Source organism: Anomaloglossus baeobatrachus, chromosome 6 (assembly GCF_048569485.1).
Source record: "Anomaloglossus baeobatrachus isolate aAnoBae1 chromosome 6, aAnoBae1.hap1, whole genome shotgun sequence".
In the NCBI taxonomy this organism is placed as follows: Eukaryota; Metazoa; Chordata; class Amphibia; order Anura; family Aromobatidae; genus Anomaloglossus; species Anomaloglossus baeobatrachus.
In genome coordinates, this window is record NC_134358.1 from 442,649,767 (window position 1) to 442,677,362 (window position 27,596).

General features: G+C 43.1%; 1 protein-coding gene across 2 annotated transcripts in view; it reads left to right on the top strand.

Annotated features, from left to right (window-relative positions):
• The window catches only part of OSBPL10 (oxysterol binding protein like 10), a 749,675-nt gene that overhangs the window by 550,407 nt on the left and 171,672 nt on the right, over positions 1–27,596 (top strand). For both annotated transcript variants that reach the window (XM_075315242.1, XM_075315243.1), the window contains one exon: positions 17,740–17,877. In XM_075315242.1, coding sequence (XP_075171357.1) covers positions 17,740–17,877 — 138 coding nt within the window. The remainder of the gene's footprint in view (positions 1–17,739; positions 17,878–27,596) is intronic.

The following is a 27,596-nucleotide window of genomic DNA, read 5'->3' on the forward strand; positions in this document are numbered from 1 at the left end:
GTTCAATTACTTCACCTGAGGTCACAGCTTGGTTCCCATAGTACCCCAGGTGTGACCTGAGATGAACTCAGTGACCTCACCTTAGGGTAAGTCATTGAACTCAATGCTGGATTAGGCATTGTGTGCACATTAAATATTTGGTTACAGATATTTCTGCACCAAGTCTGTAATCTCCTGGAAAAAAAAATGCATCAAAACCGCATATGTTTTGATGTGGTTTCTGTGGGGCTTTTTTGTGCCAGGAGATGCAGATTTGGTGCAGAAATGTCTGCACCCAAATACTCAATGTCCACATATTGCCTAATCCGGTAAACCGGCATTGAGTTCAATAACTTCACCTGATGTGAGGTCACGGAGTTCAGTGTGTTCACCTCAGGTCAGTTCACCTATGGCACAGCTGGGGTACCATAGGGAACCTCCAGCTGCGACCTCAGATGAACTCACTGACACCACCCCTCTCACAGCTGCGGCTCTGTCAGTGTGTCCCTGACGCCACAGTGAGCGGTTACGTTTTTCAATGTGTCCATGCATTGCGATCTCAGATGTAGCAGAGCCAGAATTGTTGTGGGACATTGTGTCTGTGGATCACGTGGGACTTGCAGGATGTTTTGGGGGTTAATAAAGAGCGTGGGTTTTTTTGTTTTTTTTTTAATACAAGATTTTTCTGTTTGTATTGTGTTTATTTTTATTTACAGGGTTAGTAATGGCGCGGGGGTCTCAGTCGCCTACCCATTACTAACCTCAGGCATGATGACAGCTGTGATTTTTTTTTTTTTTTTTTTACAAATCACAGCTGTTATTAACAATCTATTTTACTTTAATTGCTACCGCTCCAGGGCATTCTTGATGAGCTGGGTAAAGCACCGCTACTGGCGCATCTAATGGATGCAACAATTATGGGGTGGCTGTGGGCTGCTGTTTTTGGGCTGGGGCGAGCTCAATAACCATGGGCCTCCCCAGCCTGAGAATACCAGCCCCCAGCTGTTTGCTTTATCTTAACCATCAAAATTGGGAGGGGGACCACACGCCAGTTTTTTAAATTATTTAAATTTAAAAAGCCACATGGGGTTCCTCGCATTTTGAAACACAGCCAAGATAGTGCCCACAGCTGGGGGTTGCAGCCTTTAGCTGTCTGCTTTATCTGTGATGGGTATCAATATACGGGAGACCCTACACCATATTTTCCCGAATTATTTATTTATTTTTACACTCTGCAACCAATCACAGATTCTGTCACACAGGGTGGGCGAGGGAAGCAGTGAATATGCATGAGAGCTAATGAGCAGACCTGGGAGCAGTATGACAGCCACATGGGAGACTCAAAGTATAATTCTCCTTATTTACAGGAGCCCTTATTAACCCCATTTTACAGCATACATTTTCCAGTCCTGATAGACTTAAATTGGGTTCACTCTCTTGTTCGGGTTCAAGTCCGGTCCTGAGCCGGACTTTTTTTTTTTTAAGTTCGTCCATACCCGCCGAACCCGAACATCTGCGAATTCGCCCATCTATATTCACACATACATGGCTGTAAGTACCGTACCAAAAATGTAAAATTGTTACTTCTCAAATCACACTACATATTTACATTAATGTAATGTCAAGGCCTTGTGATGCTTGGCCCAAACAAGTCAGTTCTTGTTTTCAGCCCTCAGTAGTAGCTTTGTGTTTTTTGTTGTTTTTTTTTTTTTTTGCAGCTATTCAGCCATAAAGGCCTGCTTCTTGCAGTCTTCTTTGAACATTTGATGTTGAGATGTGTCTGATGCTTGATGTCTGTGTATCATTTATGAAGGCTGTGATTAGAGGTACTGTCAATTTGTCCTTTCTGAGGCTGGTAACTCTCATTAGCTTATCCCCTGCAATAGAGGCAATTTTTGGTCTTCCTTTCTTGGGATGGTCATTATAAAAGCTAGTTTCATCATAGTGATTGATGGTTATCATGACTGCAGCACTTCTCATAGTTTTCCAGATTGACTGATCTTTGTGTCTCAAAGTAATAATAGGCTGTTGTTCAAGGGTTCAACACGGTCTCTGCAAAATGGTCATGATTGTCAAAAACACTTTGTGAAGGCTGGTGAATCCACAAATGAACTCTTGACGAGGCATACAAGTTTGTTGTAAGCCATTCAGATGACTACTTTACACACACTTGGCATTATCTAAGCAACATCATCAAGTAATCTTCAAACTAATGAATCTAACATCTTACACACTTTTTGGTTTCTTTCACATGTTCCTCTCTTCCCTGTTTCTATACTTGTTTCTGTGTGGTTTGTGGCTTTGCTACTTTTAGTGTGAAACTACAATGTGCACATTCCATTAAGAAGGATTTCCATTGCATAAATGTATCCATATTTTTGACGGATATAATATGGATTTTCTGAGGTTTTTTTTTTCTTTTTTATAAGAAATGTTTGTGTTTATTATTGTCCCTCTAAGACTAATTTCTAGGTCTAAATATATAATTTTTTCTTTACTAATGGTTGATACAAATGAAATCCCCCATTATTTATCTTCTCAATAAATTCTTGCGCCTCTTCCTTTGTACCTGTCCAAAAAATTATCGAATCGTCTATATAACGACAGTAAAGCAATTTTTTTTCTGCAGTGTGTGTATCATATAACAGCAGTGAGAACTCGAATTGCCCCATAAATATTGCTGTGTAATTCTTAGATTTTTATTAGAAGTGAATCCTATGTAATGTGATTAGAGGCAGGTGGGCGTGGTTATCTGTTCAGGATGTCTCCACTTTGAAATGAGGGATTAGTCTCTATATAAGCATGTCTCTTGATGAAGTTAGATGTATACATATTTTTTCTCTCAATTATACCTGAAGAAGTCAGAAGGATAAAACATCAGAGCCGAAGCGCGTTGTATAATTAACCATATTTTAATGTACAAATAAAATATCTCTTATTTGTATATTGGTCTACTCATATGACTGAAAATCATCGAATATGTTCCACAATTGGTAACAGGGGCGCCACAAGACTGGTAATTGTCTTTTGTAATAAAAATTATTCAACAGTTAGCTTGACCACCGCTCTGGATCCGGCCCTTGTCCTTTTACATCATTGTGACATCTCAACGAAAAAGTACAAGAATTCCTTACTACGACACTTAATCACGACAGCCAGAGCTTGCATACCTCGCTTGTGGAAAAAAGATAACCCTCCTACGATGGCAATGTGTGGATCGCCAGGATAAACAAGACGATGTTGCTCGAAGACTTCACGTCCATAATTCACAACTCTCAAGACCGATTTGTTAGAACTTTGTATAACTGGACAGAGTTTAAGGGATCTGATGATTACATTTCACTGTTGGAGACAGGTTGAATTTACACTGTCAGTGTCTGGAACCTCCCCCCCCACCTCCCCCTCCATCCTGACAAATTCACCTACCCTTTTTGACCCCAAACCTCCCACCTTTTTCTTCTCTGACTTTCTTTTCTCTCTTTTTCTTTCTTGTTTATGTTTTACTCAGTATCTTCTATTCTGACAACTCACACTTGAGTTACGGCCCCGGTTTTCTTCAGTCCTCTAAGGTGGCCTCGTTATATAGTATAAAAAGGTATTAGGTTGATCCTCCGACAGTAGTCGGTTACAGTTCTCATCGTTGTTTATAGTCTTGAGTTTTGTATCTCCCCATATTTTAGGATTTTATCTGCTAACAATTCCTCGATACAATGCTTATGTTCTGACATTGTGCTTTATTCTGTACAATACGGTGTTTCCTGTGTTATTGATAATGTTAATAAAAGTTAAATTTATAAAAAAAATTATTGAACAGTTATTGCAAATTAGGATTATAAGCATAATCTACAATATGTCTGCTGTTAATAATAATCCAACCAAAAAAGCAAGAGCAATTTCAATAGCTTAACACAACTAAAACAAATTTCTCTAAATTCATTACAAAATGTCACTTTTCCTGAATCCTGCAGTCTCAGAATTATTCAACCCCTTCACAACAAGCATCTTTAGAACTCAATAGAACACCTTTGGCTGTTGTTATTTGCTACTAAACGTGATGCATAGCCCAATACCAACTTCTGACTGCACTTATGGGGAATCTTAGTTCATTCTCATGGGCAATAGCCTTCTGTTCACTGATATTCTTGGATTTCCGTTCTGCACCTGCCTTCTAATCCCACCAAAGATTTTTGATCAGGTTCAAGTCAGGTGACTGTGATGGCTACAATCCAAAATCTCCAAGGACGCCTGAAACCAAGCCTTGGTAGATTTTGAGATATGCTTGAAATCATTATTCTGTTGGAAGGTCCAATGACATCCGAGCATCAGCTTTCTTCTTGGTTTTCTGATACTTGATTGAATCATTCTTGCCTTCCAAACATTTAGGTTTCAAGTGCCAGAGGAAGCAAAGAAGCCCCAGGCCATCACCAAGCTATCGACATGCTTCACTCTAAATGGTGTTCTTTTGAATGTATGCTTTAATCTTCCTCATCAAGAAATACTGATGATACATAGACCAAAAAAATACCAGTTTTGTTTCATCACGTCACAGGACAGAACCTCAAACTTCTCTGGCATAGTTATATGGTTTTCTTATGCGTTTGGGTCAATAAAGATGTGTACGTGTTAGCGTTCAGGAATGAGCTCTTCAGAATTTAGTATGCATCTTTCTTTGCAAAAGTAAAACTTCAGTGCCTGTGACCTTCAAATATTACAGCAAATTTTTTACTTTTGCCTCAGAGTTTTTCACCACCTGCCAGAATCTGTCTGGCTTTGCATCACATTTGCAGCAAGTCATAAGAGCCAAAGTGTTCTTTACCAAGTATCAAAGACAACGGTCTTGAAGGGTTTGAATAACTCTGAACCTGCAGTAGTCATTAAACTTGGCATTTTGTGTTGAATTTGGAAAAAAAAATGTTGTATTTTCCAAATTCAACACAAGTGAATTTATTAGTGATCAGGTGAGCAAATTTATTAGCAAATTAGGTTTTGCTAATAAACTTAATTTGCAATGGGACTTAAATAATTTTGATTGCAACTTTACATTTGCCAGTTTTGTTCTTCATGAAGGCTTTTCCAAGAGTCTCCCTTATTATTGGCAATCAGCGTATTGATCCTTTTATGTTATATTGTAAGCAATACACTAAAATGATCAACATAAAGATGGTAGATCAAGTTCTCCTTGATTTTAGGTTGTAGGTTAGTTGGAAAATATTAAGAACACCCAAAGGTAAATTAATATATCTAATATATGAAGCTGAGTGTATGTATGTGTGTGTATGTATGTATGTCCGCTAAAGGAATCTGCACTGTCGCATTTACAATCACAAAATTTTGCACAGAAGCCTCATGTGACTCTGAGAACGTCTAGACTATGTTTTGACATGAAAATTTAACCCCGCACTTGACAGTTACGCTGCAAAAAACCTGCCTCAATTAAAGTCAATGGAGATAGGAGCTATAGGTCATTAATTGAAGCTGTGATTGGTTGATATAGGAACAAAATAAATTGTTAGTATAAGAAGCTTATGTGTAAGGTAATAAGATGTCGGTGGAGAGACGGATAGAGAGACCGAAAGAGACAGACAGACATAAGCACAGACAGAGTAAGAGGCAGGCAGGAAAAGAGACAGACAGACTAACAGACAGGGAAAGAGAGAGAGACAGTCAAAGAGACAGAGGCAGGCAGACAGGGAAAGAGACAGAGATGGCGCGGCGAAAGAGACGGAGCGGCGAAAGAGACGGAGCGGCGAAAGAGACGGAGCGGCGAAAGAGACGGAGGGGCGAAAGAGACGGAGGGGCGAAAGAGACGGAGGGGCGAAAGAGACGGAGGGGCGAAAGAGACGGACATACACAGAGATGGGGGAGAGACCGACAGACACAGATGGGGGTAAAGAGACGGACACAGACAGAGACGGGGGTAAAGAGACGGACAGATACAGAGAAGGGGGGGAAGAGACGGACAGACACAGAGAAGCTGGGGAAGAGACGGACAGACACAGAGAAGGGGGGGAAGAGACAGACAGACACAGAGAAGCTGGGGAAGAGACGGACAGACACAGAGAAGGGGGGGAAGAGACAGACAGACACAGAGAAGGGGGGGAAGAGACGGACAGACACAGAGAAGGGGGGGAAGAGATGGACAGACACAGACGGGGGTGGGGGAGAGGCCGATAAACACTACCAGGTACTACAGCTAGTAAATAGATAAAATATTTATTTTTCACACTGTTATCAGTTCATCTATGCCTAGAGTGTCATACTCAAGGTCTGTGGGCCAAATCCGAAGTGCCACATCATTTTATGGGACCCACAAGCTGGGTTTCTAGTGTAAGCAGGATGCTATTCTCTACCGTCCATAACGTCTGTTATAAAAAAGCACCATCCGTGATTTTTTTAAATTTTCAGCCAGTTTGCTCTGCACAAACAAGAGGCTGCCATGTGCAGTACAAACATTAGATGCTAGAATGTGTGAGTTCCTGGTAGGTGTGATGTCATTTCTGTCACATGTTGGTGTTATTTGGTCTGGAGCGCAGTATGCCATTCGATGGAGTGGCTAAGACTCAGGAGAGATGTGACTTGTGCACACCATCTTTAGCCCTCATTCACTGCATCAATGAGACGCTGCAGAAGTAAAAGGGCAAGGTTTGGTCTGATTTGTGGGGTCTTTACTGCTGTGGGTATGCCTGTGGTGGGGCTTAGGGAGGGGTCTGTAATGCTGAGGGCATGTTTGTGGTGGGATTTATTGGGCTATAGTAGGTTACCTTTGATATATTATTATTATGTGATATGTGGGTTAATGCCTGTGGTGGATTTTGGGTGGAGTTTGCCTATGGTGGGATTTTAAGGGTTTATAATGCTGAGGGGGATACCTATGTTGGCATTTGGGGACGGGTGGGAGGGTCTTCAATGCTATAGGGATGTCTGTTGTGGGATTTGCGGAGTATACAATGCTGGCATGACTCCCGTGGTGAGATTTTTGAGAGGTGCAATGTTGTAGGGATGCCTGTCATGGTATTTTGAGGAGTGTGCAATGCTGTGGGACACCTGTGGTTGTGGGACCTGTGATACCTGTGGTGGAAGTTTGATGGTCTATGATGCCTGTGGTGGGATTTAGGGTCTGTGCAATATGTGGGGATGCTTTTGATGGGATTTTAGGGGTATGCGATTCCTAGGATGATGCCTGTAGTGGGATTTTGAGGTGTGTGCAATCCTGGAGGATGATTGTGATTGTAATTTTTGGGGTCTATGATGCTGTAAGTATGCCTGCAGGGGGATTTGCGGCATGTACAATGCTGGGGAATGCCTGCAGTGGGATTTTTAGGGTTTCTAATGCTGTGCGGATGCCTATAGTGAGAGTTTGAGCGGCAGTGCGATGCTGGGGGGAATGCCTGTAATGGGAGTCGGGGGTCTATAGTGCTGAGAGATGCCCTGGGTGGAAGTTTGGGGGCAAGGGGGGTGTTGTTGAGGGGATACCTGTGGTGGAAGTTTAGGAAGTATGTGATATTGGGCCTATGTTGGATTTTAGGTTTGTGAGGTGTACAATGCTGGCAAGATGGCTTTAGTGGGATTTTGGGCGTCTATAATGCTCTGAGGATGTCTGTGATGAGAAATGGGGTGTGTGCAATGCTGGGGAGGAGGCTTGTGATGGGATTTACACCCCAGGGACAGCACACTTAGGGCGGCGTTACACGGTACGATATATCGTGGGATATGTCATCGGGGTCACGGAATTCGTGATGCACATCCAACATTGTTAGAGATGTCGTACCGTGTGACACCTCCGAACGACTGTTAACGAGCAAAAATAATCACCTTATCGTTGCTCGTTGACACGTCGTTCATTTCCATAATGTCGTTCTTCATTCTGCGCACCGGTTGTTCGTCGTTCCCGTGGCAGCACACATCGCTACGTGTGACACCCCGGGAACGACGAACAACAACTTACCTGCGTCCCACCGGCAATGAGGAAGGAAGGAAGTGGGCGGGATGTTACGTCCCGCTCATCTCCGCCCCTCCGCTTCTATTGGGCGGCCGCTGTGTGATGTCGCTGTGACGCCAAACGTCCCTCCCCCTTCAGGAAGAGAATGTTAGCCGCCCACAGCGACGTCGTTAGGGAGGTAAGTACGTGTGACGGGGGTTTAACGACTTTGTGCGACACGGGCAATGAATTGCCCGTGACGCACAAATGACAGGGGTGGGTGCGATCGCTCATGTGATCGCATGATAAATCATTGCGTGTAACGCCGACCTTAGTCGTACAACCTAGGGACAGTGCCAATAGCCTTACATCTGAGGGACAGCTCTTGTCTTTATCCCTTCTATATCCCTTCTACCTAGGACAGCTCTCTGGGCCAGTTTGTGCATTGCAGTTCATGCTCGTATCATGTTGCATGGAGATCTGCATGAGCCCTCACATTACAAGCGGCTGTTTGAAGGCAGACAGAAGGCTGATGTGGCCCTTGATGCTAGGTCATCCTGTATACACTGTCATCCTGTATACATTGTCATCATGTATACAGTACAACTCTTAGCTAAGAACACATTCTGTACAGTGGCTTCTTTCATTTTTCACAGACATTAGGGATTTTCTATTTCTATTATCTTCTTTTTTTACTTTGAAGTTTGCTGGATATTTAGAGGACAACGCTTATTGTGTATTACAGTGAAGCAGACAATCTCCCGTGATGCAGTGGAAGACATTAATTGGTATCTTGAAAAGTTCAGGGTAAAATGCAACCTACTATAAAGTTATAATTGTAGAAAATTTGCTTTTAGTTAGGCACAAGACCAGACAATCTGGGGAGATGTAGCAAGCACTGCAAAATTGGGACAGGAGACAATTATGAGAAAAACAATGCCTTATGATTTGACATTTATAATGCTCCATTTGGGCTCTTGAGGAAATTGCAAGCTAGTATGCTGTGTAAATGGCTACACTTTGACTAGAAGTGAAGAGCAGAAATTTGCATTGTGCATGATATTTCACAGTCGGGCATTTCCAGAAACAATTCATATAACCATAATTTTTTAGTCACTTTTTTTATACACTCCTACTTTCTTTATAAATAAGGTGCGGGTTTACATCTTTATCATGGTTTCCATTATAAGTAGGAACCATGACCATGATCTAATATACCGTACATCTAATATGTTTTTGTTTTTGTATTTTTCCAATTTTATGAGTCTGTTAACTCTGTTTTAACTGATTCACCCATGTGTCTTGTGTGTGTATATGTGTAGTTTGTATTATGGGATTAAGTATTTGAATACACTGATGAGCAAAAGGGTAACAATGTTTAGAATTTTTGACTTTCAGGCTCCATATCTCACCATCCACTACAGCTTTAAACGTGAGACTACAATCATTTTGTATAATCATCTTGGCTATTTCATAAATTTGACTTTCAACTATTTAGCATATGATTAGTTATGCAGATTTTTGTCATTTCACTGCATTGTTACTGTTTGCTCCTGGTGGTGGAAAACTCTTTTTCTTCCTATATACTAAAAACTGCAACCTGTTCTCACATTCCCTAATAGCTCACTGTTTTAAATTGATTCCCATGCAAAGGGTCACTGGTTTTGAATTCAGAAGTAGCCCTGAAGTAGATTTCCCAAGATAAGATAAATGCCATCATCAATAGTAGTCTTTCAGCCAACAAAATTGCAAAACTGCATCATGTGAGTGCCATGACATTTGGAAGAATATGAAATGAAGTCCGGCATAACATTCAAAAACCAAGAGGTGGACATCTAGGCAAAATGTCAGTCAACTAGTTAGCTCATTATAAGGTCTATCATTTCTGGCACAACAAACACTGCAGTGGACGTTGCTCGATGCTTCATAATAGTGAGATCACAGACGTCCATGCAAGCACTGTGTGATTCACATTACACAAGTCTGGAATGGTTGCCAGAGAAAAAGTGAAGAAGCCTTGATTTGAATATAGTCATAATGCCCCAATGCATACATCAAGATTGGTGAAGAATTGGTTCAATGACGATTACTGGATTAAGGCCCCGTCACACTAAGCAACATCGCTAGCAACATCGCTGCTAACGAACAACTTTTGTGACGTTGCTAGCGATGTTGCTGTGTGTGACATCCAGCAACAACCTGGCCCCTGCTGTGAGGTCGTTGGTTGTTGCTGAATGTCCTGGGCCATTTTTTAGTTGTTGCTGTCCCGCTGTGAAGCACAGATCGCTGTGTGTGACAGCGAGACAGCAACAACTAAATGTGCAGGCAGCAGGAGCCGGCTTCTGCGGAGGCTGGTAACCAATGTAAACATCGGGTAACCAAGAAGCCCTGTCCTTGGTTACCCGATATTTACCTTTGTTACCAGCCTCCGCCGCTCTCACTGTCAGTGCCGGCTCCTGCTCTGTGCACATGTAGCTGCAGGACACATCGGGTTAATTAACCCGATGTGTGCTTTAGCTAGGAGAACAGGGAGCCAGCGCTAAGCAGTGTGCGCGGCTCCCTGCTCTCTGCACATGTAGCTGCAGCACACATCGGGTAATTAACCCGATGTGTGCTGTAACTAGGAGAGCAGGGAGCCAGCGCTCAGTGTGCGCTGCTCCCTGTTCTCTGCACGTGTAGCTCCGTGCACTGGTAACCAAGGTAAATATCGGGTTGGTTACCCGATATTTACCTTAGTTACCAAGCGCAGCATCTTCCACGCGGTGCTGGGGGCTGGTCACTGGTTGCTGGTGAGCTCACCAGCAACTCGTGTAGCGACGCTCCAGCGATCCCTGCCAGGTCAGGTTGCTGGTGGGATCGCTGGAGCGTCGCAGTGTGACATCTCACCAGCAACCTCCTAGCAACTTACCAGCGATCCCTATCGTTGTTGGGATCGCTGGTAAGTTGCTTAGTGTGACTGGACCTTTAGACCCACGGTTGCCAGACATCAATCCAAGCCCAAGTAAACACTTGTGGATAGAGTTGAAGATAAAGTTGTATACATACCCAAGTGAGTCAACCAGAATGCACTAACATTGGGACCGTGTAGAAAAGACCTGGGATCAGATTTTGGTTGAGACATGCTTGAATCTGATAGGGAGCATGCCCAGAAGCATTCAGGCAGTGTTGAAAGCCAAATGTAGATTTAGAAAATACTAACAAAGTAATAAAATAAAAAGTATCAATGCAGTGACATGACAAGAATCTGCATAACTAATATGCTAAATAGTTGCAAGTAGAATTTATCTATGAGATAGAAAGGATGCTTGTCTATAAACGGAAGGTATTCTCACTTTCAAAGCTGTAGTGGATGATTAGATTGGAGCCTGAAAGTCAAATGTTCAAAACATTGTTACCCTGTTGCTTGTCAGTGTAAATATAATAATTTTTAGGATTAGTCCTGCTCACTATTTCTTTTTGGTAGTGTGTATTCTGAAGAAAGGGATTTATGCCGCGCTCACAACTAGAGTAGAGCGATGTTCGAGTCGAACGGTTCGCCAATTTCATGTTCGAGTGATTTTGGAGGGTGTTCGAGTAATTTGACGAACTTGAACGTTTTGCTTAAAGTTCAGCAGTTCGAGTTACGTTCGAGAACGGTTCGATCACCAAAAGCGTGGCTTTTCACAGTAAGGCTATGTGCGCACGTTGCATATCTGCATGCGTCCTGCGTCCCCAGCACAACCCCTCTCTTTCCTACTCGTTGATCACAGGCGCGGCGCTGCACGGCTGTCACAAAGCTCCGGCTGCTTTTCCTCTTTTGAAAATGGCTGCCGCTTCATTATTCAATCAGGTATTCCGTGCCTTCCTCGCCCACCAGCGACCATGATCGGTTGCAGTCAGACACGACCCCACGATGAGTGACAGCTGTCTCACTGCAACCAATCACAGCCGCTGGTGGGCGGGTCTATATCGTGCAATAAAATAAATAAATAAATAATTTTTAAAAAAAAATGTCGTTCCCCTCCAATTTTGATACCAGCCAGGATAAAGCCACACGGCTGGAGGCTGGTATTGTCAGGATGGAGAGCGTCACGTTATGTGGAGCCCACCACCCTAACAATTTTAGCAGGCAGCCACTCGGAATTGTCGCATCCATTAGATGTGACAGTCCCGGGACACTACCCAGCTCATCCCGAATTGCCCTGGTGCGGTGGCAATCGGGGTAATAACCGGGTTAATCATGACAGGCGTCTCCCCGAGATACCTTCCATGATTAACCTGTAAGTGAAAGTAAAGAAACACACACAGCAAAAAATCCTTTATTTGGAATAAAAGACAAAAAAACACCTCATTTACCTCTTTATTAATCCCCAAACAACAATCCAGGTCCGAAGTAATCTACACAACAGTCAGCTCTGCTACATGAAGATGACAGGAACCCCCGTAGAACACAAGCGCTCTGTGTCCTCTCCACGCAGCACCTGAAGTGAGCTGCCCTGTCACCGGAGACTTCACTCTGCAATGCAGAGGTCAAGATAACCAAATCTTTCTATGTTTCTCATTAGAGGCAGTGGCTCAATGGCTACTGCCCAGGGAGCATTAGTTCACAAGTTCAAGTCCCGACCGTCCCGGTAAAGAATTTAATTTATTTTTAATTTTAAATTATAATTATTATTTATTTATAATTATAATTATAATTTAATTTAATTATGCACTGAGGGGAGGAGCCGGACATCAGCTGTGAGCCGCGGGCCACACCTGTAAAATCGGAGCAGTTCACGGAATGAGGCTGCATTGCTCTCTCCTCTCTCTTCTCTCTTGTTCTCTCTCTTGTTCTCTCTCTCTTTCCCTCTCTTTCCCTCTCTTTCCCTCTCTTTCCCTCTCTTGCCCTCTCTTGCCCTCTCTTGCCCTCTCTTGCCCTCTTTCTCTCTCTCTTTTTCCCTTTCTCTCTTCTCTCTTCTCTCCTCTCTTCTCTCCTCTCTTCTCTCTTGTTCTCTCTTGTTCTCTCTTGCTCTCTCTTGTTCTCTCTTTCTCTTGTTCTCTCTCTTTCTCTCGTTCTCTCTCTTTCTCTCGTTCTCTTTCTCCCTCTTTCTCTTTCTCCCTCTTTCTCTTTCTCCCTTTTTTCACTTTTTCTCTCTCCTCTCTCTCCTCTCTTCTCCCCATCTCTCTCCCTCTCTCTTCTATCTCCTCTCTCTTCTCTCCTCTTCTCTCTCTCTCTCCTCTTCTCTCTCTCTTCTCTCTCACTCTCTTCTCTTTTCTCTCTGTTCTATCTCTCTCACTCTCTCCTCTTTTCTCTCCTATTTTCTCTCCTATTTTCTCTCCTCTTTTCTCTCTGCTCTTTTCTTTCTCCTCTTTTTTCTCTCCTCTTTTCTCTCCTTTTTTTTCTCTCCTCTTTTTTTTCTCTCCTCTTTTTTTCCTCTCCTCTTTTTTTCTCTCCTCTTTTTTTCTCTCCTCTTTTTTTCTCTCCTCTTTTTTTCTCTCCTCTTTTTTCTCTCCTCTTTTTTCTCTCCTTTTTTCTCCTCTTTTCTCTTTCTCTCTTTTTTCTCTTTCTCTCTCTTTCTCTCTCTTTCTGTCTTTATCTCTCTTTCTCTTTCTCTCTCTTTCTCTCTCTTTCTCTCTCTTTCTCTCTCTTTCTCTCTCTTTCTCTCTCTTTACTCTCTCTTTAGTCTCTCTCAGACCTGGCGATGATCAACTGATGCGGTCACCTGACGGAATCAGCTGACACTAAAAGTCGAGCGGTGAGGCCGGCTTTTTACCGCCTGGTCGGCTTAACTATCAGCTGCTGCTGTCGGACAGGAGTCTGCACGGAAGTGTGTAGGTTTTTTTTTTTGCACTGATGCATTAGCTGATTGTATAAACGGCTTTTATACAATCAGCTGCTGTGTCATGTGATTCAGGCCATTGAACCTGACACATCATCTGATCGCTTTGCCTTCCAGCAAACCGATCAGATGATATTGGATCCGGATTGGACGGCACGGGACTCTTGACCCAGGATTACTGCGGAGGGGGGTTCTTTATTTCAATAAAAATGGAGTCACTAATTGTGTTGTGTTTCATTTCTAATAAAAATATTTTTATGTGTTGTGATTTTTTTTTTATCTGTACTAGAAATTCATGGTGGCCATGTCTAATATTGGCGTGAGACCATGAATTTCGGGCTTAGGGCCAGTTGAGAATATACAGCTAGCCCTAACCCCATTATTACCCAGCGAGCCACCCATCACCAGGGCAGCTGGAAGAGTTGGACACAGCGCTAGAAGATGGCGCTTCTATGAAAGCGCCATTTTCTGGGCTGGCTGCGGACTGCAATTCGCAGCAGGGGTGCCCAGAAAGATTGGGCACCCTGCGCTGCGGATTCCAATCCCCAGTTGCCTAGTTGTACCTGGCTGGACACAAAAATTGGGCGAAGCCCACGTCATTTTTTTTTTAATTTCATGAAGTTCATGAAATATTAAATAAAAAAAAAAAAAAGGGCTTCCCTATATTTTTGGCTTCCAGCCGGGTACAAATAGGCAGCTGGGGGTTGGGGGCAGCCCGTAGCTGCCTGCTGTAACTGGCTAGCATACAAAAACATGGCGAAGCCCACGTAAATTTTTTTGGGGGGCAAAAAACTTCTGCATACAGTCCTGGATGGACATACAGATAAAGTTTGTCCAGCTCACCTTAGTAGGAGACCCAAAAGCAATGGATATTGCAAGGAAAGGAAGGTCGGCAAATCCTGATAGTACAAAAGGAAGAGTTTTTCCAGCAATTGATCCACGCAAATAATTTTTCTTAAAATCCAATTTTCTTTATTCAAGACATGTTTAAAAAGCCCATAACATGGTCAAGGAAGCCCATAGATAAGAGGACGCATTTCGATCGACCTGATCTTAGTCTGTCTCGGAGACAGACTAAGATCAGGTCGATCGAAAAGCGTCCTCTCATCTAATGGGCTTCCTTGACCATGTTATGGACTTTTTAAACATGTCTTGAATAAAGAAAATTGGATTTTAAGAAAAATTTTTTGTGTGGATCAATTGCTGGAAAAACTCTTCCTTTAGTCCTGGATGGAGTATGCTGAGCTTTGTAGTTCTGCAGCTGCTGTCTGTATGGAGGAGAGCAGACAGAAGCTGCAGAACTACAAGGCTCAGCATGTTCAATTCACTAGTGTATGCAGGGGAGCACACAGCAGCTGCAGAACTACAAGGCTCAGCATACTCCATCCAGGACTGTATGCAGGAGTTTTTTGCCCCCCCAAAAAATGACGCGGGCTTCGCTATATTTTTGTATTCTAGCCAGGTACAGCAGGCAGGTACGGCTGCCCCCAACCCCCAACTGCCTATTTGTACCCGGCTGGGAACTAAAAAAATAGGGAAGCCCTTTTTTTTTTTAATTATTTCATGAATTTCATGAAATAATTAAAAAAAAATCAACATGGGCTTCGCCCCATTTTTGTGTCCAGCCAGGTACAACTAAGCAGCTGGGAATTGTAATTCGCAGCACAGGTTGGCCGAGCTTTCTGGGCCCCTCTGCTGCGAATTGTAGTCTGCAGCCGCCCCAGAAAATGGCGCTTTCAAAGAAGCGTCATCATCTGGCGCTGTATCCAACTCTTCCAGCAGCCCTGAAACCGGGTGGCTTGCTGGGTAATAATGGGTTAATACTTGCTTTGTTTTACTAGCTAGTATTAAGCCAGAGATTCTTAATATCAGGCAAGTTTGACCCGGCCATTATGAATCTCCAATAAAGGAATAAAAAAAGACACCACACAGAGAAAAAATACTTTAATAGAAATAAATACACAGACACACTTAGAGACTCCATGTTTATTACTACCTCTCATCCCTCCACGATCCTGGTCTTCTGTCTTCTTTCTCCTTCAACCCATGCAGATCTGCTACATCAGACAGCACTGCATGGGGGAAGACGCTGCTGCTCCCCGTGCAGTCTAATCACTCAGTGAGAGTGAGCAGAGGCTGCGGGCTGTAAGTGGTGACGTCACTGCTGCCACCGTTGCTAAAGTAACCTGACAGGCGGTTACTATAGCAACGGTGCTCCGATCATGTGATTCCCGGTGCCACAATTCACCAGCTGTGGCAACCAGTCCTTGCATGTGGGCTGACTCTGTAAAGAGCGAACACATGCAGGAACGGGGAAGCTGACCATGTGGCAGAGCATCTCGCCGATACACGGAGATGCACAAATGAGCACCGCGTACCGGAGAGATGCACTGACAGGACCTAGCATGACGTCTAGCCATGTGACCAGTCTGTAGCCAATGAGATAATGCACACGTGACTGGTCACATGCTATTTTGACGTCACAGAAGGTCCTATTATCAGTGCTGGTTACCGGGAGGACGTAGCGATTATAGGAAGGAAAAGCGTCGGGAGACAGAGTGCAGGACGCGTCGCGGGGACCTGTAAGTGTTATGGCAATGTTTATTAACTGTATGTGTACATGTATAATGTGTTTTTATGTGTTTGTTTGCCTGCCATTGTTTTCAAAGGGGTTCGACGAACTGCGCCTCCGCTCGACGAATTGAACCGAACTCGAACTCTAGGGGGGTGGCTCATCTCTACTCCCAACACGTAGTTTAGTTATAAATGTATGTCTTTTTATACTTTGTAAGCACAGGTCAACGCGTTTTGAGGGACGCAGCCCTCTTAATCAGGACAGCAGACCAAAAGAACATAAACATAGTGATAAAGACTAAGACGGGCTTTGCACGTTGCGACATCGCAAGCCGATGCTGCGATGTCGCACATGATAGTCCCCGCCCCCGTCGCAGCAGCGATATCTTGTGATAGCTGCCGTAGCGAACATTATCGCTACGGCAGCTTCACATGCACTCGCCTGGCGTGCGATGTCGCTCTGGCCGGCGTCCCGCCTCCTTCCTAAGGGGGCGGGTCATGCGGCATCATAGCGACGTCACATGGCAGGTGGCTAATCAAAGCGGAGGGGCGGAGATGAGCAGGATGTAAACATCCCACCCACCTCTTTCCTTCCGTATAGCCGCCGGCGGCAGGTAAGGTGATGTTCCTCGCTCCTGCGGCTTCATACACAGCGATGTGTGCTGCCGCAGGAACGAGGAACTACATCGTACCTGTCGCGGCACCGGCATTATGGAAATGTTGGAGAATACACCGATGATACGATAACTATGCTTTTGCGCTCGTTAATCGTATTATCTAGAATTTACACACTACAATTTCGAAAGTGACGCCGGATGTGCATCACTTTCGATTTGACCCCACCGACATCGCACGTGCGATGTTGCAACGTACAAAGCCGCCCTAAGACCATCTGGTATATAGATGATTCCGCCAAGTGTCTGAGATGGGCTGTCCGATGACATCAATGATGAAGTGTATATATATGCCAGATGGTCTCAGTATTTATCACTATGTTTATGTTTTTGGTCTGCTGTCCTGATGAAGAGGGCTGTGTCCCTCGAAACGTGTTGACCTGTGCCTACAAAGAATAAAAAGACAAATTCATAACTAAACTACGTGGTGTGAGCGCGGCATAAATCCCTTTCTTCAGAATACACACTATCTGTTATATTGGGGAGCTACAGCTATCCATTCTAATCTGGCTATTATAGTGGTTTTGACTGGCACAACCACTATAGGTGAGTACACTCCTTTTACCTCCTAAAGTTTTTAATCGGTTAAGACCCTATTGCGCTTTCTTTTCGGCAGTCTATTACTACACTATTTTGTTTTGGTGGTTGTTTATACTGTAGTGCATTTGGGAAACTTTTTTTTTTTAGCCATGGTTGAAACTGGTGTATTACGAAAGCAGTAAATAAAAGAGCCATGTTCCTGAAATTTCAATTGATAATGGAGTAAAGCGCTTTTTCTTCCTCATTTTTGTAGGCTGGTCCTCCGGAGGCTGAGGATGAGCTGACAGACACAGAAGATAATGAAGAAAAAGATTTAGGCGTCATGGATGATCAGCGCAGTGTAATCCTTCACCTTATCTCACAGCTCAAGCTTGGAATGGATCTTACCAAGGTACGTAAAGACGATTCTCTTTTATTGCCTCCATGCCTTGGTTCGATTTACCTCATCAACTAAAACTAAGTAATTAGATTGTATTTTTCTTTCCTAGTAACAGAATTAACAATCTCTTATATAAAATATTGTCAATCATGGCAACTGAAAATAGCAAGTAGATTTCACTAACGTGATTAATTTTCAACTATTATGGACAATGACAACTAATAACTCGGGAAGTGTAATATTATGATATGTTTCTACAAAAAAAATTATTAAAAATGAATATTAAGACAGAGAATACTGCGTTTATCTATTAACAACTAACACACAAGTGGTAGCTTGGAGAGGAATTGTTATGCGGTCTCAATACAAGTGGGGTCAAATCGAAAGTGACGCACATCCGGCGTCACTTTCGACATCGTAGTGTGTAAATCCTAGATGATACGATTAACGAGCGCAAAAGCGTCGTTATCGTATCATCGGTGTAGGCTCCGACTTTTTCAAAATTACGCTGCCGCGACAGGTACGATGTTGTTCCTCGTTCCTGCGGCAGCACACGTCGCTGTGTATGAAGCCGCAGGAGCGAGGAACATCACCTTACCTGCCGCCGGCTATACGGAAGGAAGAAGGTGGGCGGGATGTTTACATCCTGCTCATCTCCGCCCCTCCGCTTTGATTGGCTGTCTGCCGTGTGACGTCGCTCTGACGTTGTACGACCCGCCCCCTTAGGAAGGAGGCGGGACATCGGCCAGAGCGACGTCACAGGACAGGTGAGTGCATGTGAAGCTGGCGTAGCGATAATGTTCGCTACGCCAGGAATCACAAGATATCGCTGCTGCGACGGGGGCGGGGACTATCGCGTGCGACATCGCAGCATCGGCTTGCGATGTCGCAACGTGCAAAGCCCGCCTAACTCTAGAAACAGAGAAGGCAACACAGCAGACAGTATTCATCCGACCGCTACCGCTCCCAACCCCAATACACATCCATTCTAGGCCAATCTGCATATGTTCAGTGTGAGGAAAGAAAAGTAAGCTGGTGCCAGTCACCGCAGGCAGCTGCCCGTCTCCAGGGATAACAAAAGGATCGGGAATTTAACGTCAATATGCCCAATCATTCTTTCTTCCAACTTTATGTCAGAGGAGAGTTAAGCAGATAAGCCCCCTACACATTAGGTGGCCAACTTTTACTGACAAAATTAATAGTTTCAGATGACTTTGTATATTGGGAACTTTACCCCTATGAATTTTACCATCCACGTAAATAATAAATTTATTGATAAAGTCCATTATTTTGAAATCATGGTACGTCTGCTTTTTCGTACATTTATAAGAATCTATCAGCATGATTTAAAACTAATAAAGCGATGGCCATGATGGAATTGTGATGCTGAATAAACTGATACCTGCTGTGAAGGAATCCTATTTTGGGTTCCTGAATAATCATCCACTAAAGTTTACATGTAATGATGTCTTCTGTGGTGATTTTACATAATTTTTAACAGCTTGTCAGTAGCTGAGAAGGAAAGGAAAGGTGAGAAGATAAATGCTGTATAGAAATAAGCTGCTTGGAGAGATGTGGCTGGGATGTTAAGAGTTAACTCCTCTCATTGAATGTACAGTTAGGTCCAGAAATATTTGGACAGTGACACAAGTTTTGTTATTTTAGCTGTTTACAAAAACATGTTCAGAAATACAATTGATATATATAATATGGGCTGAAAGTGCACACTCCCAGCTGCAATATGAGAGTTTTCACATCCAAATCGGAGAAAGGGTTTAGGAATCATAGCTCTGTAATGCATAGCCTCCTCTTTTTCAAGGGACCAAAAGTAATTGGACAAGGGACTCTAAGGGCTGCAATTAACTCTGAAGGCGTCTCCCTCATTAACCTGTAATCAATGAAGTAGTTAAAAGGTCCGGGGTTGATTACAGGTGTGTGGTTTTGCATTTGGAAGCTGTTGCTGTGACCAGACAACATGCGGTCTAAGGAACTCTCAATTGAGGTGAAGCAGAACATCCTGAGGCTGAAAAAAAAGAAAAAATCCATCAGAGAGATAGCAGACATGCTTGGAGTAGCAAAATCAACAGTCGGGTACATTCTGAGAAAAAAGGAATTGACTGCTGAGCTTGGGAACTCAAAAAGGCCTGGGCGTCCACGGATGACAACAGTGGTGGATGATCGCCGCATACTTTCTTTGGTGAAGAAGAATCCGTTCACAACATCAACTGAAGTCCAAAACACTCTCAGTGAAGTAGGTGTATCTGGTGTATCTGTCTCTAAGTCAACAGTAAAGAGAAGACTCCATGAAAGTAAATACAAAGGGTTCACATCTAGATGCAAACCATTCATCAATTCCAAAAATAGACAGGCTAGAGTTAAATTTGCTGGAAAACACCTCATGAAGCCAGCTCAGTTCTGGAAAAGTATTCTATGGACAGATGAGACAAAGATCAACCTGTACCAGAATGATGGGAAGAAAAAAGTTTGGAGAAGAAAGGGAACGGCACATGATCCAAGGCACACCACATCCTCTGTAAAACATGGTGGAGGCAACGTGATGGCATGGGCATGCATGGCTTTCAATGGCACTGGGTCACTTGTGTTTATTGATGACATAACAGCAGACAAGAGTAGCCGGATGAATTCTGAAGTGTACCGGGATATACTTTCAGCCCAGATTCAGCCAAATGCCGCAAAGTTGATCGGACGGCGCTTCATAGTACAGATGGACAATGACCCCAAGCATACAGCCAAAGCTACCCAGGAGTTCATGAGTGCAAAAAAGTGGAACATTCTGCAATGGCCAAGTCAATCACCAGATCTTAACCCAATTGAGCATGCATTTCACTTGCTCAAATCCAGACTTAAGACGGAAAGACCCACAAACAAGCAAGACCTGAAGGCTGCGGCTGTAAAGGCCTGGCAAAGCATTAAGAAGGAGGAAACCCAGCGTTTGGTGATGTGCATGGGTTCCAGACTTAAGGCAGTGATTGCCTCCAAAGGATTCGCAACAAAATATTGAAAATAAAAATATTTTGTTTGGGTTTGGTTTATTTGTCCAATTACTTTTGACCTCCTAAAATGTGGAGTGTTTGTAAAGAAATGTGTACAATTCCTACAATTTCTATCAGATATTTTTGTTCAAACCTTCAAATTAAACGTTACAATCTGCACTTGAATTCTGTTGTAGAGGTTTCATTTCAAATCCAATGTGGTGGCATGCAGAGCCCAACTCGCGAAAATTGTGTCACTGTCCAAATATTTCTGGACCTAACTGTAAATAATGTACACTCTTGTGGAATCTGGGCAGGCAATAGTGGCCGAGCACCATGACAACCAGCTGTACGCTATATAAGAGAAAAACATATTGCAGTAGAATAATAGCAGAAATAAATGCTTATGTAACTAAATTAAAGCAATTCAATTACTTGAAGTTTCTCTTTTAAGTTGGGACTTTGAATTTACCATATATATATTGTTATCTTGGCAATTAAATGATCTTGTTACTGTTACAAAGATATAGAGCTGACTCTATATTGGTACACCTGTTCATTATTCAAGGAATTATCCGGTACTTTGGGTATTTTTGGCAATTGGGCTAAGAACATATTAGCAAGTAGTTGCTATCTAGTTGCCTGTCATGTGACAATCTGTTCTTTTTCTTCTGGTCTGTTCTATCGACAGAGTGTTAGTGTTATGAGCCAGCTCCCCATAGTTAGTAAGTAGGGAGCTGGCTGTCTATCGGCTTGTTGGCAGTAATGCCCCATCAACAAAGCAAAGTGTAAACAAAAAATACATGGCTAAATTGTATTAACACTGGGGGAAACAATCCAAAAGATTCCCAGAAGACGGGTGCCAACTTCGAAGAGCATTATAAACAAGGAGAACATGGAAGAAAATGGCACAAGATTTAATGCGCTCAGGCGAAACGGACGTTGGGACCATTAACCCGCCGCCACGCTCCCCCATCATACTAGGTATACTTTGACCCACTTACCATCCATGTCAGCGGCGCACTTTGTAGCGCTATACTTACCCCCTCGCTGACACACCTGACACCCCTCCTTCTTGTACTGTTCAGCTCTGACTCTGCTCGGCTGATCAGGAACTCTGTCTATATCTCCTATTACTTTTTCATGTTTGTGATAAGTAATTATTGCCAGCTAGGCTCATATATTTTACTCTAGTGATCACACTCCTTACTCTTTACAGCTTTACCTCACTGTTCCACGACTATCTCAGTCTGTTCCATCTCAGATTCTTATACAGCTTTTATTTCTTTTGCCCCATGAATATTACTTAGTTTTTGACTATATGTCCCTGCTTTACCTCTCTGCTTCACGACTATTCTCTTAACCACTGATACTTTTTTTTTTGCTTTACCTCCCTGTTACACGACTAGGATGCACCACTGACAGTCCCCATCATCCCTATTTCTTTCTTGTGTTTTCTATCTTCCCTTTGGCATTCCCTGTTTTATACAGGCTTATGTATCTGGGCTTTTTTGAACCTTTTACCACTTTTTCTTTTGGAGACTACCAGTGGTGCACCCATTCCCATAATTTCTGCTCTTTGGCCCCCCCTTTCCATTCTACCTCTACACGACTATAAAGGACTGTCCCAGGGGCACTCCCTATTGTACTATTTCTCCATTGTCCGTGGCCTATTCATTACCTCAAACTTATTTTTGAGTGGTTTAGATATAACCAGTACTTACTCAATCCTTGTGGTGGGATTTATCATCTAAGTCACTTTCCTGGTTATTGGCCCATACTCTCCATTTCTTGGCCATAACATCAAATGTGGGGTTACCATTTTGGCAGTTAGGGTTGTCTTATTACAATTGTGTTCTATATTATGTTCACACTTTTAACCACCTATGACTCTGTGATTCCATCCCTATTGTTCTACTTTATATTGCAAATATTGTGACTTTTGTGAGATTAATATTTTTAATAACATTGTTAATAAAATTTACTCTTTTCTGCATTAAACCTTGTGCCATTTTCCATGTTCTCCTTGTTTATAACAAAGCAAAGTGGAAGATGAGGCACTGCTCTGTCGATGTGACATCACCAGAAGTAGAAGAATTGCTGGTAGGAGGGATGACCATTTTGAGCCAGAAGAGATTGTCGCAGGGCAGCCAGGCAGGTGATTAGAAACTACCTGCCAGTAAGTTCTTAGCCCAATAGCCCCTAAAAAAAAAATGTCCTGGGTAACCCTTTTAATCTTGTGGGTTTTCATTGATTTCCATCAAGAGGATGCAAAGAGAGTGAAATCTAGACTAGACCTACAAGTCCTTTGTGTGGACAGTAATAGAGATGAGCTGCTGGGGTTGAAAAAATGTATCTTGACTGATCGATGATTTGTTATTTTAGTAGGTTTGAGAGTCACCATTAACATGAGATGCAACCATAATTTGAAGCGTAAAGAAAGAGAAAAAGGTTTTTTTTGTTTTTTTTTTACAGTATACTCATGTGGGTTTAAATGGTATGCTACTGAATCTATACCATCATGCCACACCGCAGTATGCATCTCCGTGACCCAACACATTAGCAGTCACAGTTCGCCATCGTATTTTGAGTTATAGTGCATTTATCCCTCCTTCACGCCTTCTCTTAGTGCAAGTGTGTGGAGAAAGGAGTTAATAGTGATGAAATTGCGGTTTCTATACATAACTGGAAAGATATTTGCAGAACAGTAACTGCAGATTTACTGTGTACAAATAGCTATTTTATGTGCTCACTGAAAGTCAGATTTTACAGCCCATGTATGATGTGACTGTTCAGTGAGCCGCTAACACAGCGATCCAGTTCTACACATGCTGCTTCCATAACACTGCACTGTCAGGACATTAGAATCACACGGAGTTCAGAGTCTCCTGCCTCTGTACACAGGCAGCTGCTTGCATTTGAGGTTGTCGAGCCATAAAAGAAAACTGAAAGAGCTTAGCAGTCCATAAAATAAAAAACTCTTGCTCACCCTCAAGATCCCCTGCCGGTCTCTGTACTTCTTTGCTGCTGAGCACATACTGTCCAGCGATTGTAACACATTGGCTACTGTAGGGGGATTTTTTTGCGATGGATTTATAAAGAACGTGTTAGAAAATGATGACGCTTCATTACATGCTATATTACGTACAGGAGAATATGGTGCTTTAGGGCATTACCATGTTGCCTCACATGGAGTGGCTATTGGTCCATGATAGAAACCCATATGGAATCTTCACATCTTTTAGATGCAAGTCCTAGGGTATCAATAGGGCTATTATTATCCACAGTCCCTATCAAGGGTCTGTGCTTGCATATACTGTATAACTGCTTGCTGTTTCTACTGCTACCCACTGCCTACTAGATCCGAGGCCCTGTTTGTAGTCCCTGTGTATAACTACCCTTGATTAATTTTTTTTGCTATGGTGTTCTGTTCACTTGGGCGGTTTTAATCTATCAATTTATAAAATTTTGGATTTTAAGGGAATTTTGACAACAACCAGTTCTTAAATATTTATTTTCCCCACTTATACAGCACTATTAATTCCACAGCACTTTACAGATGTGATCATCACTGTCCCCATTGGGGCTCTCAATCGAAATTCCGTATCAGTATGTCTTTGAAGTGTGGGAGGAAACCGGAGAAACAGGAGGAAACCCACGCACACGGGGAGAACATACAAACTCCTTCCAAATGTTGTCTTTGGTCCCATAACCCCAGTGCTGCAAAGCAGCTGTGCTAACCACTGAGCTACGTACACCAAATTCCTCAGTGTAGAATAAAAGGTTCTCACCATCCTTCTCCCAGGGCGTACGTGATATTGTTAAGGCAAATGAGCACTGCAGGCAATCTACAGACGCTGATGGGCAGCTCTGGACGAACCTCAGACATCCAAAGGAATTGTGAGAATTGCAGCACGTTCGCAGTCACTGATTGCAGTACTCACGTGACATAACAATCTCACAGGAGCCCTCGGAGACAGATGACGAGCATCTGTTATTTACACTGATGAATTTAATATTGAAGAAGCTGTTGCAGAGTAGTGGACAACTTTCATGTAAGATTTGTAGTGCACACATTTCTGTACCTTAATTGATTTGGCTATATATGTTACAGGTTGCTGTCTTTATAGTGGTTGTCTAATGGGAGAAGAAAAGTCTACTGTCACACTCTGACTGCAGACTGTTAATCACAACTTAACTTTTCATTCTTGTGGTCATGGGCAGACTAGACTCCTGCATTTCTATCAGTTCACTTCTATTGAGAGGGGCTGGAAAAGACTAGTCAGCATGTGACCACCTCCACAGGTGATGCAGGCAAATTGTAACAGTGTTCACATGGCACATTCATGATTAGGCAGTGTCATAGAGTGACTGCAGAGATTTCATCTGAGACCATAGAACCCCTTTAAATATACACATGGTGGTTGGTTTTAGCTTTTTGCACTCAGCGGCAAAGCAGGTAAATTGTTACCATGGTAACTGTTGTTCTAGCAGCAGACAAACTTTAATTGCTCTGCTTGCAACTTACAAATTGATGTGCGCTGCAATGTAACCCAACAGGGAAAAGTAATGATTGTGCTTTTAATCCCAGGAAATAATAAATGAAGGGATTCAAGAAAGTTGTAAGCAGATATTGTGAAAATATTGTGATAATTTAATATATTGTTTTAGTCTCTCAACACATAATAAGCTGATTAGCAACATTCTAGCTTATTCCAATTTGTGCAATATTTCCATTCTCATTTTTAAAGCACTCTTTATTTATTGTATTTCCTTGTGACTGAAAAATATATTTATTATTTCATCTTGCTACTGATAAGCATCTGCTCAATTTTTACATTTTCCTAATTCTTTTTCTATGACTGTACCACATGAGGTTGACTCCATACCGAGGAATAAAAAACCCCACAAGGTTAAATTGTCGCCCCCTTCCACCTCAAAAGGCGTTTTCATCAAGGTGCTATGACTGGCGGAATTGTTTTCTTTTTGTTTTTACTGCACTCATCGGGCATTTTATGTTACATAACTGGCCTTTCTCCTCCTTTCCTCACTTCTCTCTTGCCTTTTGTGGAAGTGACTCCCAGTTGGTTTTGGTCCCATCTTATCTTCCTAGATGTTCTTTGATCCCAGTGTTGGAGGTTTGGCCTTCCTGCCTGTTGGACTCGACCTGTTCTGCAAAGGATGCCTCTTGGAGGGTGACTTACATCTTTCAGGCACTCACTGGACCGATTCAATTTCTGTGTGTGGAATGCCACTGTGAGTCTCTGGATGTCAGGAGGCAACTTTGGGTAATGTTTATGCTCTCCATTTGGGAGAGAAGGAGGACTCTTCTAAGTAGGAGTAAGCTTAAAGGCGTTGTCACTCTATGACTGCAGACTTATGAATCTACCCAGCGTACGCACCGTGTGCTGCAAGGATTCGCTGGTTTTAGAACCAGGAACGGCGGTCACATGACCGTGAATACGCAATATTTATACTCCCACCCAGAACCTAACTAGTGAGTGTATCCTTGCTCACTACGAATGTGTTGAGCGGAGCCGACTAGACTGCCGCGACCATTAGTCGGACGTGCCCAATAAATGATGCATGCACTGGCATATCTATGGGGGCACTAGGTGCAGCTGGCATGGGGATGCTAATGCAGCAGTCCAAGATGTCTCCCTGTCGGCTGACTTTTGCCGCCACCCCCACCCTGGAGTGAGAGTCAGATGTTCTCTGACCCAGCTGTTAAGCTAACAGCAGGCTCAGAGAAGGTGCCGTGCACCGGCTCCAAGTGATCAATTGTACACTCGTCTTTCAGGCGCGAGTACAATTGAAGCTCTGACCGCCGGACACTTCCGGATTAGGGTGATGTCAACAGCGAGATCAAGTCAGTTGATCAAACTGTTGACATCACCCCTCTGCGCCGCATAAGCGGCAGAATTTTGGTGGGGTAAGTGCTCTAGTGGAGCTGAAGACCATGAAGATATATTGTAATTAGGGGAAGGGGGAATAAATTTGAGTACATAGTAGGAGAGAGGGGAGGGAAGAGTGTATGTGGACACAATATGGGGAGGAAAAGGAGGGAGAAATTTGAGTACACAATATGGGGAAGCAGGGAGAAGAATTTTGAAGATGCAGTTTAGGGATGGAGTGGGGGGATGGATTTAGAGGTTGGGAGGAGGACAGTGTGAGATGAGAATAATGTGAAAGGGCACAGAAAAGAGACTGTAGGGGCAGTATGAAGAAGGGGCAGCATGGAAAGGACAGTGCAAGGCCACAGCAAGGGGGGGCTGTATAGGGGGACACAGTGTGATAGGACAGTGTGAAGAGGGGCACAGTATGGAAAAGAGAGGATTGTGTGGAGAGCATGTACCATAAGAGGGACAGTGTGTGCTTCCTATTTTATGCAGAGAACACAATGAGGATTAATTATTTTTCCATACTCACAGCTTTGAGCAGATATATTTATTAAGGAGCTGTATAATGACATCGCTATTTTTAATGGTATCATGTCGGCATGTGCTGCAGAAGATTGGAGAAGATGGAAGTTTGCAGTGGCGAGCTGTGGATGAGAAAGTCATCCTGGCATCTGAAAAAAAAGAGACTGCCTCTGATCAGAAACAACGTCACCTATTCGGTAGCTGGATGTATTTCTGATACTGTATCTCAGCAGTTCTGTGGTTCTTGTAAGGTTTGCAGGCTGATGATGACGACTGATAACTCCCAATACCTCCTTTCATTGGTAAGGATGTACTG